General features: G+C 38.2%; 1 protein-coding gene across 3 annotated transcripts in view; it reads right to left on the reverse strand.

The window, feature by feature from the left end:
• Positions 1-7,379: 7,379 nt before the first annotated feature.
• Positions 7,380-18,806, reverse strand: part of TGFBR1 (transforming growth factor beta receptor 1) — a 56,229-nt gene continuing 44,802 nt past the window's right edge. For all 3 annotated transcript variants that reach the window (XM_046023221.1, XM_046023220.1, XM_046023222.1), the window contains 3 exons: positions 17,805-17,929; positions 16,655-16,785; positions 7,380-11,529 (listed from right to left, as the gene is read on the reverse strand). In XM_046023221.1, the coding sequence (XP_045879177.1) occupies positions 11,404-11,529; positions 16,655-16,785; positions 17,805-17,929 (382 nt within the window). In that variant the 3' untranslated portion in view covers positions 7,380-11,403. The remainder of the gene's footprint in view (positions 11,530-16,654; positions 16,786-17,804; positions 17,930-18,806) is intronic.

An 18,806-nucleotide genomic window follows, 5' to 3' on the forward strand; every position in this document is an offset into this window, starting at 1 on the left:
AGGAAAGACGAAGGGAGGGAGGCTGGGGTTGGGATGAACCTATAGAATAATTTGCGGAGGACTGCCATTATAATAGTACCAAGTCCTCTAATCCACAAACATGGACTGTTTCTCCATTTGTTTAGATCCTTAAGTTCTCAGGAATTATATAAATTTCAGTGAAATCAGTCTATTTCTGTGTTCTCTTTGTGCTATTGTGAATGGGTTTTGTTTTTTTTTTAAATTTGGGGGGATTGTTCTTTGCTAATACAGAGGATTCAATAGATCTTTTGTGTATGTATTGTACTTGTACTCTATAACCTTAATCAATTTACTAGTTCTAGTAGTTTTTTTGTGGATTCCTTAAGATCTGATAGGATCATGTCATTTGTGAATAAAGATAGTCCCCCCACACACACTTTAAATGACTCCTTCTTTTTCGGGAGAACAAGAGCGGGAGCTAGATAGAAGCTTCACTACAAGGTTGAATAGAGATAATGAGAGTAGATATTCTTCACTTGTTCCTGATTTCAGGAGAAATGCACTCTCCCTCCATTAAGTATGTTAGACGTGGTTTTTCATAGATTGAAGAGTCCTTCGTTAGGTTGAAGAAGTTGTCTTCTATTCCTACTTTGTTGAGTGTTTATCATTAATGGGTGTTGAATTCTGTCCGATGCTTTTCCTGTGTCTATGTAATTGATCATATGGGTTTTATCCTTTTATCAATATGGTATAAAGGATTGATTTGGGGATGGCAAATCAAGCTTGCAGCACTTGGATAAATCTCATTTAGTCCTGTGTAAATAAATAAATAAATAATATAATGTATATTATATTAGGTATAAATAATAAATAAATATAATGTATATTATGTATAAATAATAAATAATATAATGTATATTATATTATGTATAAATAATAAATAAAAGTATAAAACTTTTTATTTGTTGCTGAATTCAGTTTGCTAAATCTCATTTAGTCCTGTATAAATAAATAAATAATATAATGTATATTATATTATGTATAAATAATAAATAAATAATATAATGTATATTATATTATGTATAAATAATAAATAAATAAAGTATAAAACTTTTTATTTGTTGCTGAATTCAGTTTGCTAATATTGTGTTAAGGATTTGTATCTATCTTTGTGGGATTTAAATAACTTTTTAAATATAGGTATTTAAAAGCATAAATTTCCCTGTCAGCACTGTTTTAGCTGCATGCCATGAATTTGGATGTTTTTATTTTTAGTTAAAATTATTTTCTAATTTCCCTTGTGGTTTCCTCAATGAGTTATTTAGAAAATGTGTTAATTTCCAATATATTGGGGGATTTCTTTCTCTTGGTGACTTCTAATTTAATTTCAGCATGGTTGGAGAAGATACTACCTATGATTTCAGTTTGTTGTTGTTGTTGCTGAGACCTGTTTTTTTTGTTGTTGTTTTTTTTTTTTAAGATTTTTTATTTATTCATTTGACAGAAAGAGAGATCACAAGTAGGCAGAGAGGCAGGCAGAGAGAGAGGAGGAAGCAGGCTCCCCGCGGAGCAGAGAGCCCGATGCGGGGCTCGATCCCAGGACCCTGAGATCATGACCTGAGCCGAAGGCAGCGGCTTAATCCACTGAGCCACCCAGGCGCCCTGAGACCTGTTTTATGGCACAGAATGTGGTCTTCTCTGGAGAATGTTCCCTGTGGACTTGAGAAGAATGTATCTTCCGCTGCTGGTGGCTGGTGTTCTACAAACGTAGGACAAGTTGACTGACAGTGTTCTTTTATTTGCTTTTTTGTTTGTTCTATCAATTGTTGATAGATTGTTCTACCAGTTATTGAGAGTAGGATATTGAAATCTCCACCTATTATTGTTGAATTATTTACTTCTCCTTCCAAATCTGTCCTTTTTTCTTCATGTATTTGGGGTTCTGTTGGTAGGTACATATACACTAATGGTTGTTGTATCTCCCTGATATATTGACCCTTTTAAAAAATCATTCGAAATGTCCTCTATTTCTGTAACATTTCTTGTCTCAAAGCCCGTTTTGCCCGATACTAATATAGCTATTCCTGCTTTCTTATGGTTACCTTTTGCACAGTATATGTTTTTCCATACTTTTACTTTCAAACTATTTGTCTTTGAATCTGAAGTGTGTCTCTTGTAAACACCATATAGTTGAGTCTTGTTTTTTTTTTTAATCCATTCTGACAATTTCTACCTTTTGAGTATTTAGTCCAATCACATTTAATGAAATTATTGGTATGCTTAGAGTTATGGCTAACATTTTGCTATTTGTTTTCCAAATGTCTATATCTTTTTGTTCTCTGTCCCTCTCTTGCTACCTTCTTTTGGGTGCCATTTTAATTTCTGTTGATTTTTTAACACTGTTTTTTGGAGTATTGTGTTAGTACTTGGTCTAGGAACCATGATAATATGCATTTCAATTTGTCACAGTCTTCATTTTAACATTAATATAATTCCAATAAAACATAAACGTTTGTTTCAATATAGCTCCATTTCCTACTCCCTCCTTTGTGCTATTATAATACACATCGCATCTATGCTAGAGTGTTGCCATTTTTGCTCAATACAGTAACATGCCATTTAAAAAAGATACATTTATTGTGTAGGCAAATGTCTCCCCAAGATTCTCATCCTCTGGTTATTCAATCAAGGTACTGCCACGAAAGGACTTTGCAAATGAAATCAAGGTTACTAACCGGGAAATGATTCTAGATTATCCAGATGGGCCCATTGTAATCACACTGTAATCACACATAATCTATAAACAATAGAAGAGGGAGGTAGAAGAGTCCATCAGAGAGAAATGCAATGGGAGAAACGAGATGAGGCAGGAGAGAACAGGGAGATGAAGTATGAAAAGGACCCACATTACTGTTGTTGGCTTTATTACTGTTGAAGATGGAGGAAAGGAACCAATAGCCAAGAATTGTAAGTGGCTTCCAGAGGCTGAGAACAACTCCTGGGACAGTCAGCAAGGAAATGGGGACCTCAGTCTTAGAACTGCATGGAGCCAATTTTACCAACAACCTGACTGATCTTGGAAGTGAATTTATCCTAAGCCTCCAGAAGGAATGCAGTGCAGCCAACACCTTGATTTTGACCTTCTAAAACATGGAGCAGAGAACCAACTCAGCCACATTATACTTGGACTTCTGAACTACAGAAGCATGTGATCATAAGCGGGTACTGTTGTAAGCCAGGACATTGGTGGTAATTTGTTCCGTCGGTAATGCATGTACACGGTTCTTTCTACTTACTCATGTATTTACCATTTCCAGTAGTCCTCTTTGCATCCTGTGGGTTCGAGAGACCATCTGGTGTTATTTATTTTCATTCTGAAGGGTTTCTTTAAAAGCAGATCCACAGGGGCGCCTGGGTGGCTCAGTGGGTTAAAGCCTCTGCCTTCGGCTCAGGTCATGGTCCCGGCGTCCTGGGATCGAGCCCCGCATCGGGCTCTCTGCTCAGCGGGGAGCCTGCTTCCCCCTCTCTCTCTGCCTGCCTCTCTGCCTACTTGTGATCTCTGTCTACCAAGTAAATAAATAAATAAATAAATAAATAAATAAATAAATAAAAAAGCAGATCCACAGGCAACAAACGGAGTCTTTTTATCTCTTTACTTTGCCACTTTTTTTTTTTTGGCCTTCATTTTTTTTTAATATTTTATTTATTTGACAGAGAAAAATCACAACTAGGCAGAGAGGCAGGCACAGAGAGAGGAGGAAGCAGGCTCCCTGCAGAGCAGAGAGCCGGATGTGGGGCTCGATCCCAGGACCCTGGGATCATGACCTGAGCTGAAGGCAGAGGCTTTAACCCACTGAGCCACCCAGGCGCCCCTTGGCCTTCATTTTTGAAAGCCAGTTGTATCCAAATCCTCCCAACCAAAAATCTCTGGAGCTTCCTGAAAGTGCAAGCATCACCCATGAGTCCAATATCCCTCCGCTGGCCTTGAGTCAGAGATTCCCAAGGGGACTGTTATCCTAAACAGGCTTAAGATTAGATGTAGAAATACCGAACACTCTGGAGCCTACTGGAGAGTGGTAACTTAATCGGAATCTGCAGGCCCTAAATCTAAGTCACACCCACAGGGTGGATGTTCAGCCCTTCTGAGCTGGCTGGAGGGGCCGCAGGGCAGCAGGAGTCACCTTCCCTACACTTTTGTGAATCCAAGAGTTGGAAAAGGAAGGAAAGGTCTGGGCTTGGTATATAAAATTCTGCTCCATTGTACCCAGTGCCCTCCCTGAGCCTCCCCTACTCAGGAACCAGAGAGAAGTGTGCCCATGGCATATTCTGCCTGCACTGTTTGTAACTGCTGTAGCCTGTTCAGATCTAGGTAGGTCTGCTACATATTGAGAACATCTAGAATGTTCGGCTTTCTAAGTTTTGGGGAGGAGGGGGTTCCTGTTGTTGTTGTTTTAAAGATTTTATTTATTTATTTGACAGATGGAGATCACAAGTAGGCAGAGAGAGGGGGAAACAGGCTCCCCACCGAGCAGAGAGCCCGATGCGGGGCTCTCAGGACCCTGAGATCATGACCTGAGCTGAAGGCAGAGACTTTAACCCACTGAGCCACTCAGGTGCCCCCCTGTTGTTGTTTTGAGAGATTTTTGAGGCTTCACTCTCTCTCCTTGAGACAGAGGTGAACACCAAGCCTGGCTCGGGGCCTTACCCAGCTACCACTGGGCCTCCCAGCCTGCAAGGCTTTGAACTCCCACATCAGACTCTCAGGGAACAAGCCAGAAGTGAAAGAAGCTCAAAAAGTGGAAGCCCGGTGAAGGATACACCGCGACTCCCGAGCCTCTTATCTGCTCTCTCTGTCCTCACCCCCAAAAATCCACACCCAGTTCACCTTTACCCATTCCCTAAACGCTCTTCTCAGTCCCGTGACCCCTCCTTAGGGCACTCCGTTGGCCACCATCCCTCTTAGTTGCAAAAATCAGGTGAGATCATATATATGAAAACACTTGGAAAAACTCAAACACTAGGTAATGACAAGTGCAATCATCTCTCCGCATCTGGAATTAAGTCTCAAAAGTGTATTTAATCCATCCCGCACTGAATGCCCACATCTATTTCAGCTTAGGAATCCAGTGACCACCTGACTCCTCTTTGGAGTATCAGGGGTGCCAAGCAACAGTTCTATTGTTATTTTATGGTTGATGTCCATAACCTTTCCCACAGAGTTTTTGGCACCTAGGTGGCTCAGCCGGTTGAGCGTCCGACTCTTGGTTTTGCTCAGGTAGTGATCTCATCGGTCAGGGGATGAAGTCCCCAGGCAGGCACACCACTCAGGCTCAGCAGGTGGCTGCTTAAAGATTCTCTCCCTCAGCTCCTCCCCCTACCTGCACGCACACTCTCTAAAATAAATCTTTAAAATAAATAAAAATGCCTAGCATTACCAAACCTTCTCAATCACACCTCCCTTTAAGCAAAGAACCAGACCTCCTGTACACCATCTACTACAACATTAAGATCCCAAGTGTTTCAGTACTGCCTACCACAGTATGTGCACGTTCTACTATTGGTCTATGCCCATATTCCCCTTTCCTTCTGATTCTTCTTATCCTCTCAATGGATTCTTTCCCCTTTGCAATACTTAAATTGCCAATCCTCCTTTATAATTCTACTCCTTCTAATAGAAAAAGTTATCCTAAATTTCTTACCTTTCCCATTTCTCTTTAGCTCTCACAAAGAATCCTTTATTTCCATAATGATTTAATATTATTTCTTTCCCAATTCTTAAAAATTAAGCATGGCTGAACCATGCATGACTGAGCGTCAGCTTTTATAACATCAACTTTTCTACTCTTCTTTCAGAACAGCCCCATTGTTCTGTAAATCCTCAACTGTGAAACAAACAGTGCAGAGTTGCAAGATATGTCTGTGAGACCACATATGTAGAAACATTTTTTCTAAATTAGAAGAGGCCAGTGTGAAACTGGTTCTGCTGTTTCTCTGCATCTGTATTTTAAAAAATAATTTCACTTTTTTCCATGTTTCGACAAAAGCTCTACATGCTGGTGATGTGTCTTCTTCTTTACTATGGAGAAGGAAAAAGAAAATCCCTAAATCCAGTCTTTGAACTGAAGTGAGAGTCTGTAATGCAAAAGCAACAAGTCAGTCCGCAAAACCCCTCCCAACGGTTAATCAAGAGTTTGGGGGCCACATCTCCTCATCCACTCTCTGCTCTGTTTTCTCATGAGCCAAGTTCCCACTCCCCGCATACTAACTGTTTAAATCTACTTTAAAAGGGGGTGGGGGGCACGCCTGGGTGGCTCAGTAGGTTAAAGCCTCTGCCTTCGGCTCAGGTCATGATCCCAGGGTTCTGGGATCAAGCCCCGCATCGGGCTCTCTGCTCGGTGGGGAGCCTGCTTCCTCCTCTCTCTCTGCCTACTTGTGATCTCCATCTGTCAAATAAATAAATAAAATCTTTTATTTTTTTTATTTTTTTATTTTTTTAAAGATTTTATTTATTTATTTGACAGATAGAGATCACAAGTAGGGAGAGAGGCAGGCAGAGAGAGAGAGAGGAGGAAGCAGGCTCCCTGCCAAGCAGAGAGCCCGATGTGGGGCTCGATCCCAGGACTCTAGGATCATGACCTGAGCGAAAGGCAGAGGCTTTAACCCACTGAGCCACCCAGGCGCCCCAATAAAATCTTTTAAATTAAAAAAAAAAGCAAAGGCTATTTTTACAAATTATGCCAATTCTCACAGATCCTTAAATTAGGAAAAGATGAGAACCCTCTAAATTTCCTTTGAAAACAACTGCAAAACTTTGAGAATCAAAATACTTTCACTTTAACACAACCTTAGCAAATTTGCTGAGCAAGAGACAACGTAGTTCACAGGGAGGCAGGTCCCATCCTGCCCACTGACAGGTCAGCACCCCTGCGAATGTGGGAAGCAGCTACCATGCCCATGGAGGCACCTTGGGGCTGGGGCACTTCTCAACCATGGAACCTGTACTGGGGAATAATCCAAAAGTTCTAATGTCTATCTACAGCAACTACATTTCATAACAGCATGGCTCGGTCCAATATACACACTTTATTTTAAATTATGCCACTAGCACTTGGGAAAAAAAAGTCATTTATTTGCACTGCTTCCATTTTTCTACTGTAGTGTTAGGACTTGACATAAGCATCGCTCTTCTACTTCCTATTTACAACTCATTCAGAATATTACTACAAATACAATATACAACTTTAAGAACTTATGGGTAACTGCAGTTTTTGTTTTTCTTTCCTCTTTACAGGTTACTCAAAATCATTCAATTTAAATGAAAATTTATATGGATATTTTCTGTACACATCTGAAAGGGCAGAAATCACACTGATAAAGCCAAAAGAATTTTGCACAAATACAATAAAATACAGAGAACGAAAACTATAGAAGATGTTATTTGGGGTAAAAATATAAACAATACAGTACCATTTGAGTAATTTAGCAACATAACACTCATACTTTATAGAAATAAAACTGCAAACCTGGAGAATGCTCTGACAAATATTAAACATTATATATACAATGAGGTAAATGTACCTTGGTCTCTTGAGAGGTAATTTAAGTTTAAAGCAATTGACATTTTGAAGCATCTCCTTGACATATAAAGAAATACCAAACACCCCATTCCATTGGCACAATGTGAAAAATGGATATCAAAACACGATTCATGATATTCAATTCACAAATCTTGTCAAAATATAAAAATGAATTCAATTAAGTTTTTTTTGAGCTTTAAGAAACAGGCTGAATGTTATTAAACACATTCTTTAAAGTCTATAGTTACAAATAAGATTGCATAATGGTGCTGACAAGTTTAAAAGTACTGACAATCCTCAGAAGGTCTTAGAATTTCAGCATTCCTAGAGAGAGGGCCTGTGGGTAGTCCGGCATTCCAAAGCAGACACAAGGAGCTACAGATTACATGTCCAGACCCATTCTTTAGGATCTCAAAAATATCTGAACTGGCATTTCCTGCCACGCTGTAACAGAACCATTATTTGGAATCTCCATCATCTGGAGCCAGAACACTGCCACAGTCAAGAAACAAAAAGAAACAGCTGACTTACAATCACTCTTTCAGTGCAAGGATAAAAATAAACGTTGACAGGACGTGTCCAACAGGATACTGATTTTGTTCTGCATTTTAGTTGGCACTATGCCATCTTGTTTTAGAAAATATTCTATATGGGACAGCTCTCAGATGTAGAGGGGGAACTGAAGGGAGCTCACGTGTGAGCTGCAGAATGGCCAAGTGGCAGCTTTGTAACAAGAACTGCAGTGTGCCATTGCTGACGTCACTAACCACGTCACTATGCGCGGACTCGAGGCCCTTCTTGAGCCCTCTCACTACAGAACTACAGACTCCCCTCTTCTGACAGCGCCCTGTGCCCCTGCTTCGGGCACAATGAACTCCTGCCGCCGTAACTGCTACCTTGCTGCCTTCCACTGCTCGGCCATAGCTGAAGTCACAAAGCAGCCATCACGGCCATCGTCCACCCCATCTCCAAACTTAGAGAACCCTCCCAGCAACATCCAGTGACTCAAGGAAATGGAAGCATGTCCCACAGCTATTCAAAAGGCTGCTGAGGGGAGATGGCTGGGGTGGTGGCAAGGTAATCTGTCTCTGAGGCAGGGCTCAGCACAAAGGCAGGTTGAGAGAAATGTAAGCTGAAGTTAGGAAGGAAGGACCAGGGATACCCGTGCCCCATGGGGTCTTACCTCCCTCATCCCCATTCCTCCGGGCACTGATGAAATGGATGTGGACAGGTAATTGGTCTTAAGGTATATTCTAAACCAAGTTTAATTTTGGAAGGTGAGCATGTGAAGATAGGCAGTATAAACAAAGGCTTGTGTATATAAATGACAAAATTAATACTCTAGTCAAACATATCTGCAGTTACAGCCATAGTAATCATGATCTATTTCATTTTTAAGTGACTTTCATTTTCAATAATAACTAATCGGGGTTTATCAAACTGTCATTACCCATAAAAGGAATTTGCTGCAGTAATTTGTAAACCGAATTTAGAACTAAACTCCAACTTTAAAAAAAATTCCCTGACTCACCAAAAGTACATTTTATCCACTTAGGCAAGAAGAGTATAATTACAACTCAATCTTTGATTTAATAAAGAACATCTTCAGTAAAAGTTGATTACCTTATATGAGAGTGAGAAATCATGTATCTCAATTTTAGATCAGACAAGAACTTTTGGTATGTTCTCAAAATTATATAAAAATAGTTTTAGCATTGGTCCCCTGGATTTCATAAAGCAGATCTGGCAGGCTTAGAAATGGGGGGGGGGGGGGAGTACCTAATCACTGAGCTAGAGATTATTAAACAGGAAATAAAACATAATTATAAAAACAAACCCCTCAAACTCATTCATTTGCTTTGACAAAATCATGGTAACTACAGAAAAAAACTCAAATTTGGAGTCAAAATATTAACCTCTAAGCACATTTTCCCCATGATGTTTTTAAACACATGAAACTGACACTAAATTCCTATGCATATGTCATTCATTCTAAAATTACTTTGGCTTTAAGACCAAATAGTCTTTCAAATTTATTCTATGTTTAAGAGATAAGACATAATCAGAATGCAGCTCAGTCAGTGTAAATGGCTACTATCTCTTACTGACCAAATACTATAAAGGTAAATTCTGACCCTTTCATTTGGAAATTGATAGCACTATGAAGTCAATGTCTTGCCTCATTGCTATGATAGTTTTTCTCCCATCAGAATAAGATCACAGTGATAAAGAGAACTCTGAAAACTGTTAAAAGCCCTAAGACTTTAAGCACTGGAAGTAAAAACCAGTTATTATAAGCTAGTTTCAACTTACTGTGAAGACTGTGACGAGTTTGCTTTAAACATTGAATTTGACTGAAAATATCTGTAACTGGAGAACCTATACTCAGAACGTTCTTTAGCTACCACTCTCCCAAATGTTAAGGGTGTACTAAACTTATTACCCAACCATGTAAATAAGCAGTTGCAGTATCTACACACAGAAGGAAAGACTGAATTAGAAGCTGCCTTCCTCAAAGTGTAGTGAGACCACAGAACCAGGCTAACTCTAACCTTAGTTACAAAGACAAAAAGTCCACTGAACACTGACTCCTACATAACAAATGTGACTCTCTTGCACACCTGTTATCTACTCAAATGATTAACTACCTTTACCTTCCTAGAAAAAAGGCCTATTATTTAACATTAACCATACCCTAATTTTAAATGTAATTCATTTCTTAAAAAAATAACACTGTCTTTGATCAGATAAAGGAAAAAATGGCTTACAGAATGCCACACAACTTTTCACAAGCAGCTAGACAAATTTTCCCTTTTAGAAAAATCAGTCTGTATGCTACAAGTTTTAAATTATTAGAGTACTATAAGCATCTACAGTGCCACTTGGTTTTTTTAAGGTATACTTACAGACAACACAATTTAGATGCAAAAACTTGATGGGAGAATATTCAAAAATGACCATGATAACATTTACCAATTAATGCCACTTCGTTTCTTTAGTGGTTAAGCACATTTTGGTAGGAGAAAGGCATTTTCAAAATGGAATACCAAATGACATACTACAAAAAAACCTTCCAAAAAACAAAACAGAAAATGTCTGGGTTACCCAGATAAATAAACTCTTTGAATTAAAATACTACAGCTTTTAAGACACACAGACTGTAAGCAATTCTACTCATTTCCATTAGAAAGACACAGAAGCGGCACTTACTGGTATAGTACAATCCCATTTTGAAGGCATGTAATGTTCTGAATATGTGAAAGAACAGTAATAGTATACAAAATACAATTGCATAAATTATGTTCCTCACTACTATATGAGGTCATTTTTAGACTCAAGATAAGAGTTTTATAAGTGTTAGTGTTAAGATCCTGAAAATTATAGAGCAGTACATTCAAAGTCTGAATCAAGGAAACTCTTTAGTGGTTCAGAATCCTCTGAGAATGTACTAACCAGGAATAAATCACTTTCTTTAAAAATAAGAAATGTTTCATATAACTCAACAATCCAGCTCCTTTACCCTTAAAGATGATCTTCAGCACAGCAGAGTTAACCTAAAGTTAAGACCAGCAATCATCTTTTAAAACAAAACAAAACAAAACAAAACCCAAGTTTTGTGTTAATAAAAAATAAAGGTAGACTACACAACATTTTGTAACTGTCCTGGGAAAGAAGTGTTCATAGTGCACAGAAAGGACCCGGGGTCCAAAGAAATCCTGGGGAGTTTCCATTGACCTTATTACACTGTTGCAAAAGGAAGCAATATCCTTCTATTCCCTCTCAGTGAGGTAGAACAATTGACCTCCCAAATTAAAACCCAGGAGCAGATCTGAAGGAAAAGTAGAGTTCAGGCAAAGCTGCAGAACTACATTTTGATGCCTTCCTGTTGACTGAGTTGTGACAGTGTTTTCTTAATACGCAAAGCCGTAAGCCTTGCTGCTCCATTAGCATACCAACATTCTCTCATAATTTTAGCCATTACTCTCAAGGCCTGCAAAAAAATAGAAGAAAAATAATTAATAAGTGCCAACGAGTGCTTTCCATTCATCTGAATAAGATCCTCTGTACATCTTATTTCCAAGTATTATATGTTCAATTTTTTTGTTTTATTTTTGCATTATTTGTAATAGCAAATGAATAGAAATGACTTCAATTCCCATCAGAGGGGTACTGGTGTCAGCAGCTGGAAAGCAGATGGATGAAGGCCGCCAACCTACTTAGCAGACCTGAAAAAGTTGAATCCTAACCCTGACCTGTCAAGGCAAAAAACGAACCTGACTCACAGAAACTTCCCTAGAATCAAGGAATTAACTGCATTGAGTTCCTCTGGTGTGAAATTCAAGCTAAAAACAGGAGGATCAATTAGCTAAAAGAGCTGGAACCCCAGGTACTTGCCCCTCCCCAAGCTTCACACAGTTGGAAGACTGCCCCACTCCGACCCCAGCAAAAGATTAGAGGTTGTATCCAGGAGGGTAAAACAGATTTCTGACTTGGGGAATGTGGGGGCAAAGTTCCATACTGACAACTCGCTAAATGACAAGACCATAGGTTTTCTCCCCAAAACACGGGCAGCAACTTACAGATACTTCTCCAGGCGAGAGACTGAAAGAGTCTTATTTGGGAAATGTGAGCCCAAGAGGAAAGACCTGAAGAAACCAACACATAAGTGACTCCCAATCACTGACAGAAGTAACCCAGTTAGGTCACCCTAAAGGTCACAGTGCATAAGCTCTATTCACACGCACAAAGTTTCCATCAGCTTCCATGTCCTGTCCTTACACACGAGGAGAACAGGAGTTTGATCAGACACCGGAGAAAGCAGTATGAATGCAGAAGCTGATATAAAGAGACCAAAGTAACTTGGACAAAACAGCTGTACAGAGAAGAAAATATCAACAATTTATTATTAATATCCTCAAAGAGATAAAGAAAATACTCAGAGTCATCACTGACAGTTTTTTGCTTCTTGTTTGACTTTGGACAAATGTGACAGAAGAACTGGAAAATAAACCTGATTTAAAAAAAAAGATAAAAGTTGATAGACCTCTCAGAAATTTTAGGAAAAAACCTGATGGATAAGAGGCAAAAGATAAGAAAATGAGAAGGCCTCTTCAAGGGACCTAACATACAAAATTAGAGTGGAAGAAAGAGAATGGAGGAAAACAGAAAGGAACAAATCAAAGAAATACTTCTTTGTACTTCTAGGGACACTTCCTAGAAATGAACATTGGTTTCCATATAAAAACAACCAAATGCCCATCACATACATACACTTATTCCACAAAACTATACATTTATGGGGAGCCTACCATTATCAGATACCATCTTGGGTACTGTGGATACAAAAAAGAACAGACAAAATATCCCTACCCTCGTAAAGCTCACGTTCTAAGGAGCAGAAGCATCTCATTAATAAGTAAGTGAGAGACACGGACTGTCAGTGGTAAGTGTTAAGGAGAAACATCATTTAGGGAAGGAGATAAAATACGCCAGGGAAAGAAGGTGACATTTTAAATGGGTATAATGTCTACTAACAAGGTAACATCTGAGCAGAGACTTAAAAGATGGGGGAAGTTGAATACATCAAGAGACAGGAAGTCACTGGGGTCCAGGAAGGAAGATTCACTGTAAGAGAAACAAAGGGAATCCCAGGACAAAAGGTGAGGGATACTCCAAGATGAAAGGTGCACAGCTGGCCTAGGGAGCTACAGTTCCTGACTGGAAAGGATCAGAAGGTTCTGGGAGATACTTTCTCAGTTATTCTATCGGTTTCATGTTCTTAATGTATTTCAACTATTGAGAGGTGATTTATAAACCACAGAGAACTAAAGGACTGACTTACTGTAAAGTGAAATAGAAAACTAACCAAATAGAGAAAAAACAAAAATGACAGCAATAGCATTAATTCAGTACGATGTGACAGTAACTGCAAATTGCATTTGTGCTCATGTTTTCTGTTAACTTTTCCTCATGCTTAAAAAGAAATCTGTTTAATAATGTGCTCTACTTATTTAATGAATGCATGAGTACTTTGGGTTTGAACTCCATAATAACAAGATCAAATTTGTAAAAGACAAAGTCTAGCATTTCTTTTGTTAAACATGCAAATTCTCTGACCACACTAAGAGGTATTTTTATCTGGACCTGGATACTTGATTTCATTGAAACTCTCTCAATGTCTTGACTATTGAGTCCTACATTAATTTAAGATATAAGATCAATTACTTAAGTCACCAGTTTTTGATTCCTCTTAAGCTATAAAACTTCGCATCTGGAGGAAAATGCTCTGCCTTGCCAATATTATAATAGTGATGCCTAGCAATTGCATAAAGATTAAATAAAATTTGTCTTATGAATTCTTTAAATTTACAAGTACAAAAGCATTCCTAAAATTTTTTAAGAGCTGGGGTTGAGAATCTCAGGCACTGCTGGAAAGCATTTTCCCCACATTCTAGGTGAATGGTCACACAGGAAATCAGATGAGTAAGATGTCAAATCATTGGAACCATCCTCTCAATCACCTTACCCAACTTCTTCCTTTTAAAAGGCACATTAGGGTCTGGAAAACTAAAATGATTTGCCCAAAGTCAGACTCTGAAATGGTGGCCAGTCTAGTCTAGAATACAGTTTTCCTAATTTCCATCCAGCATCCATCCTACTGTTCTGGGCTGCCCTGATCAAAAGGACGTATCCATTTAAAATGCAGGTGACTTCTATTTGCAGAAGACATGATACTATATATAGGAAACCTTAGAGACTCCACCAAAAAAACTACTGGAACTGATAAATAAATTCAGTAAAGTCACGAGATACAAATCAATGTACAGAAATCTGTTGCATTCCTATACATTAATAACAAAACAGCAAGAGTGAAATTAGGAAAACAATCCCATTCACAGTTGTACCCAAAACAACAAAATATCTAGGAATAAACTTAACCAAAGAGGTAAAAGACCTATACTATAAAACACTGCTGAAAGAAGTTCAAGATGATGCAAAGAAATGCAAAGACATTCTATGCTCGTGGGTTAGAAGAATAAATATTGTTAAAAATGTCTGTACTACTCAAAGCAATCTACACATATAAAGCAATCCCTATCAAAACACTAGCAGCATTTTTCATAGAACTAAAACAATCTGAAACTTTGTATGGAAACCCAAAAAAAATCTTGGAAAAACAAAACAACAAAACTGGAGGTATCACAACTCCAGACTGTTCTACTACAAAGCTGTAGTAATTAAAACAAGGTGATACCAGCATAAAAATAGACACAGAGATAAATGGAATGGAACAGAAAACCCAGAAATGAACCCAAGATTATACAGTCATAACTTCGACAAAGGAAAAATGAATATATATAATGGGAAAAAGTCTCTTCAACAAACAGTGTTGAGAAAACTGGTCAGTAACATGGAAAAGAGTGAAACCGGACCTCTTTGTTAAACCACACACAAAAATAAACTCAAAATGGATTAAAGACCTAAATGTGAGACCTGAAAGCATAAAAATCCCTGAAGACAACACAGGCAATAATTTCTCTAACATCGGCTGCAGCAATATTTTTCTAGGTATGTCTCCCGAGGCAAGGAAAATAAAAGCAAAAGTAAACTCCTGGGACTACATTAAAATAACATGCCTCTGCACAGCAAAGGAAAAAATCCACAAAACTAAAAGCAACCTACTGAATAGGAGAAGATTTTTTAAAATTAATTATTTTAGAGAGAGGGAGAAAGAGAGAGAGAAGAGTGGGGGAAGGGGCAGAGGGAGAAGGAGAGAGAGTCTTAGGCAGACTCTGCACTGAGGGCAGAGCTTGATGGGGGGCTCGATCTCACCACCCTGAGATCATGACCTGAGCCAAAACCAAGAGTCGGATGCTTAACTGAACTGCACCATCCAGACCCTCAGAGATTATACTTTTAAATGACATATTGATAAAGGGATAGAATCCAAAATATGTAAAGAACTGATACAACTCAATACCCAAAAAACAAAGAATCCAATTAAAACAATGGGCAGAAGACACGAACAGACATTTCTTCAAAGAAAACATCTAGATGGCCAACAGATACATAAAAAGATGCTCAACATCATACATCATCAGGGAAACGCAAATCCAAGCCACAATGAGGTATCACCTCACGCCTGTCAGATTGGCTAAAATTGAAAACACAAGAAACAACAAGTGTTGTCGAGGATGTGAAGAAAAAGGAACCCTCTTGTACTGTTGATGGGAATGCAAACTGGTGCAGCCATTGTGGAAGACAGTATGGAGGCTCCTCAAAAAATTAAGAAGAGAAATACCCTATGATCCAGGAATCACACTACTGGGTATGTACCCCCGGCCAAATACAAAAAGCATTGAAGGTTACATGTACCCTATGTTTGTTGCAGCATCATTTCACAATCGCCAAACTACGGAAGCAGCTGTGTCCATTGTGGTATACATACAATGGAATATTAAAAAAGAATGAAACCTTACCACTGGCAACAACCTGCATGAAGCTAGAGGGTAAAATGCTAAGTGAAGTAAGTCAGAGAAAGACAAATACCATATGATCTCACTCATATGTGGAATTTAAGAAACAAAACAAATGAGCAAAGAAAAAAAGAGAGAGAGAGAAAAAGAGACACAAACCAAGAAACAAACTCTTAACTACTGAGAACAAACTGATGATAACCAAAGGGGAGATACATTGGGGGAATGGGTTAAATAGGTGATGGGAACTAGAGAGTACACTTATTTAAAAAAAAAAAAAAAAATGGTAAACTTAAATCCATGCATACTGGTAAGTGCATTTAATGTAACTGGATTGCACATTCCATATAAAAGATAGATAAAATGAAAATGCAAGTGCTTTGGTTCACTGGTAGATTTAAATACTATTCTGATACACTGATGGCCACTACAAATGCTGCACAGCCCTTTTGATGTCCTTGAGACTGAACCTGAAAACCAAATTATTCTGTTTTTCACCCACTGGTTTAACTGCCATGGGGACAAAAAAAAAGAAAAGAAAATTCTTGTGTCTATTTTCCTTAAAGAAAAGTACCAAATTTCTACACACCAAGCAGAAGCAGTTTAGAAGATTGTATAGTATCCAAAATAAATACTCACTTCACAACTCTGCCATCTGTTTGGAATATTTGGCCTTAACTTCTGTTCACAAACAACTTTTCTCATTTCTTCAACTGATGGATCAGAAGGTACGAGATCATAATAAGGCAGCTGGTAATCTTCATGAATTCCTATATTGGTTAAAAAAAATTTTTTTGAAAGATTTACTCAGATAATGCCAGACTATTCTTTGTCTAGGACACCCAAGAGTTCTATTTCAGGGTTTCATTAATTAATTAGTAAAGTGAAACAGGGTTTATAGCTTGCTCTGTCTCATCGACACCTGCCATCAACAGCCCATCTCTCTGAGTTGGTACTGAGCCCACACCCTGAAACTAAGTATCATTGTGGGATCAGCAAAGACTCTTTTAATGATGGTTAACTACAAGCTGTAATGACCTGATTATCTTTTCCCAAAGAACCCTCATGTGCAAGAAATGACAGTTTTTATTCTGTGAGTGCTCCGCCTTGGTATAAAGATAGACACTCTACCATGGAGATGTAAACCCTACAAGCAAATCTGAGGTGTAAGTTCTTTACCTCTACTTGGATCTGTCCTCTTTGCTACAAAACAGAGACACACTCTCCCTCTTATTGCCACATAAACCCTAGTCCCTAATCTCAACCAAGCCTGAACCCCGCAAGGATGAGAAACTATTGCTCAAGCAAATATCCAAAGTGCTCAATCTAAAATTTACTTAAAATAAACTTAGTTTAAAAAGTAGTGAAATGGCAATGTAACTATATTCTGTATATGTAACTTTCAGCTAAGAAGTTAGACAAAATAACCACATTCTTGGCGGGGGAGAAGAGGGAGAAGGAAATGAATTTGACCCAGGTACATGCTAGAAACAGCTTCCTGGGTGGCCTCTCCATTCTAAATAACTATATTCCAAGATAAGAAGGGCTTGGTTTCTGATGCTTCCCAAGATTCAAATGGAAACAGTCAAAGAATATACTAGAAGTGTGTCATTGCATTTCCCCTTACTGCAGGTTTATCTCCTTTATTTTCTTTGGCACTCTCAGTGATCACCTGGTGAACATAATTTTAGACTGTTTATGTGTAATTTCATTCAGTAAAGAAAAAAAAAGGCTCTCCTGGAACAGCCTCTGTTCATGACAAACTGTTGGGGGAAGGGGAGAAATTTACCACCAATGGAACATCGTCGAGCTATTTCCCAGAATACTAAGCCCATTGCATAGATGTCAGCACGTTTGAAGGATTCAAAGTGTTTCATATTTATGGAATCATCTAGAACTTCAGGGGCCATGTACCTAAAAAAGAAGTCAGCAATTTACTCTATGGAATGCTGGTCACATTACTTTTGAACTGTTTCATATATTTTCTTTTTCTCCTGAGAATTTTTTTAAAAATCAGTATTAACTTTAAGACTTTTCTCCCCTTTTAGCATGGTTCTGCTACTTTTTAAAATGACTCATAGCTCTTATGGAAATTTTCCCAAAGTTCATAAAGTACAAAGTGAAAAATCATTCCATTATAACCACCCAGTGTTAACACTTCGATCAACATTCTTTCAGATATCTCTAGACATATATATGTGTGTGTTTATATACACACACACAAATATTATATAGCCAAGATCATATTAAACTCAAGAAAAATAATAAATATCCAAGCTGATTTGAAAATTAATGTCAACTAAATATATATATACACACACACAAATATTATATAGCCAAGATCATATTAAACTCAAGAAAAATATTAAATATCCAAACTGATTTGAAAATTAATGATGTCAACTAAATGCCATGAAAAGCTGAAACAGCAATTTGATGCTATCTAGCTATCTTATGATCTTAGTTTCCAATAAAAGACACATATGTGGGGCGCTTGGGTGGCTCAGTGGGTTAAGCATCTGCCTTCAGCTCAGGTCATGATCTCAGGGTTCTGGGATCGAGTCCCACATCGGCTCCCTGCTCAGTGGGAAGCCTGCTTCTCCCTTTCCCCGTGCTTGTTCCCTCTCTCGCTGTCTCTCTTTCTCTGTCAAATAAGTAAATAAAATCTTCAGAAAACAAAAGAAGGGCACATATGTAACAATTATGACTATTATCAATGTCTTAACATATACCACCTACTTTATCAAGTACTATGCAGGGACCACATAATTTAATCTAGAAGTCTTCTCAC

Source organism: Meles meles, chromosome 11 (genome assembly GCF_922984935.1).
Source record: "Meles meles chromosome 11, mMelMel3.1 paternal haplotype, whole genome shotgun sequence".
In the NCBI taxonomy this organism is placed as follows: domain Eukaryota; kingdom Metazoa; phylum Chordata; class Mammalia; order Carnivora; family Mustelidae; genus Meles; species Meles meles.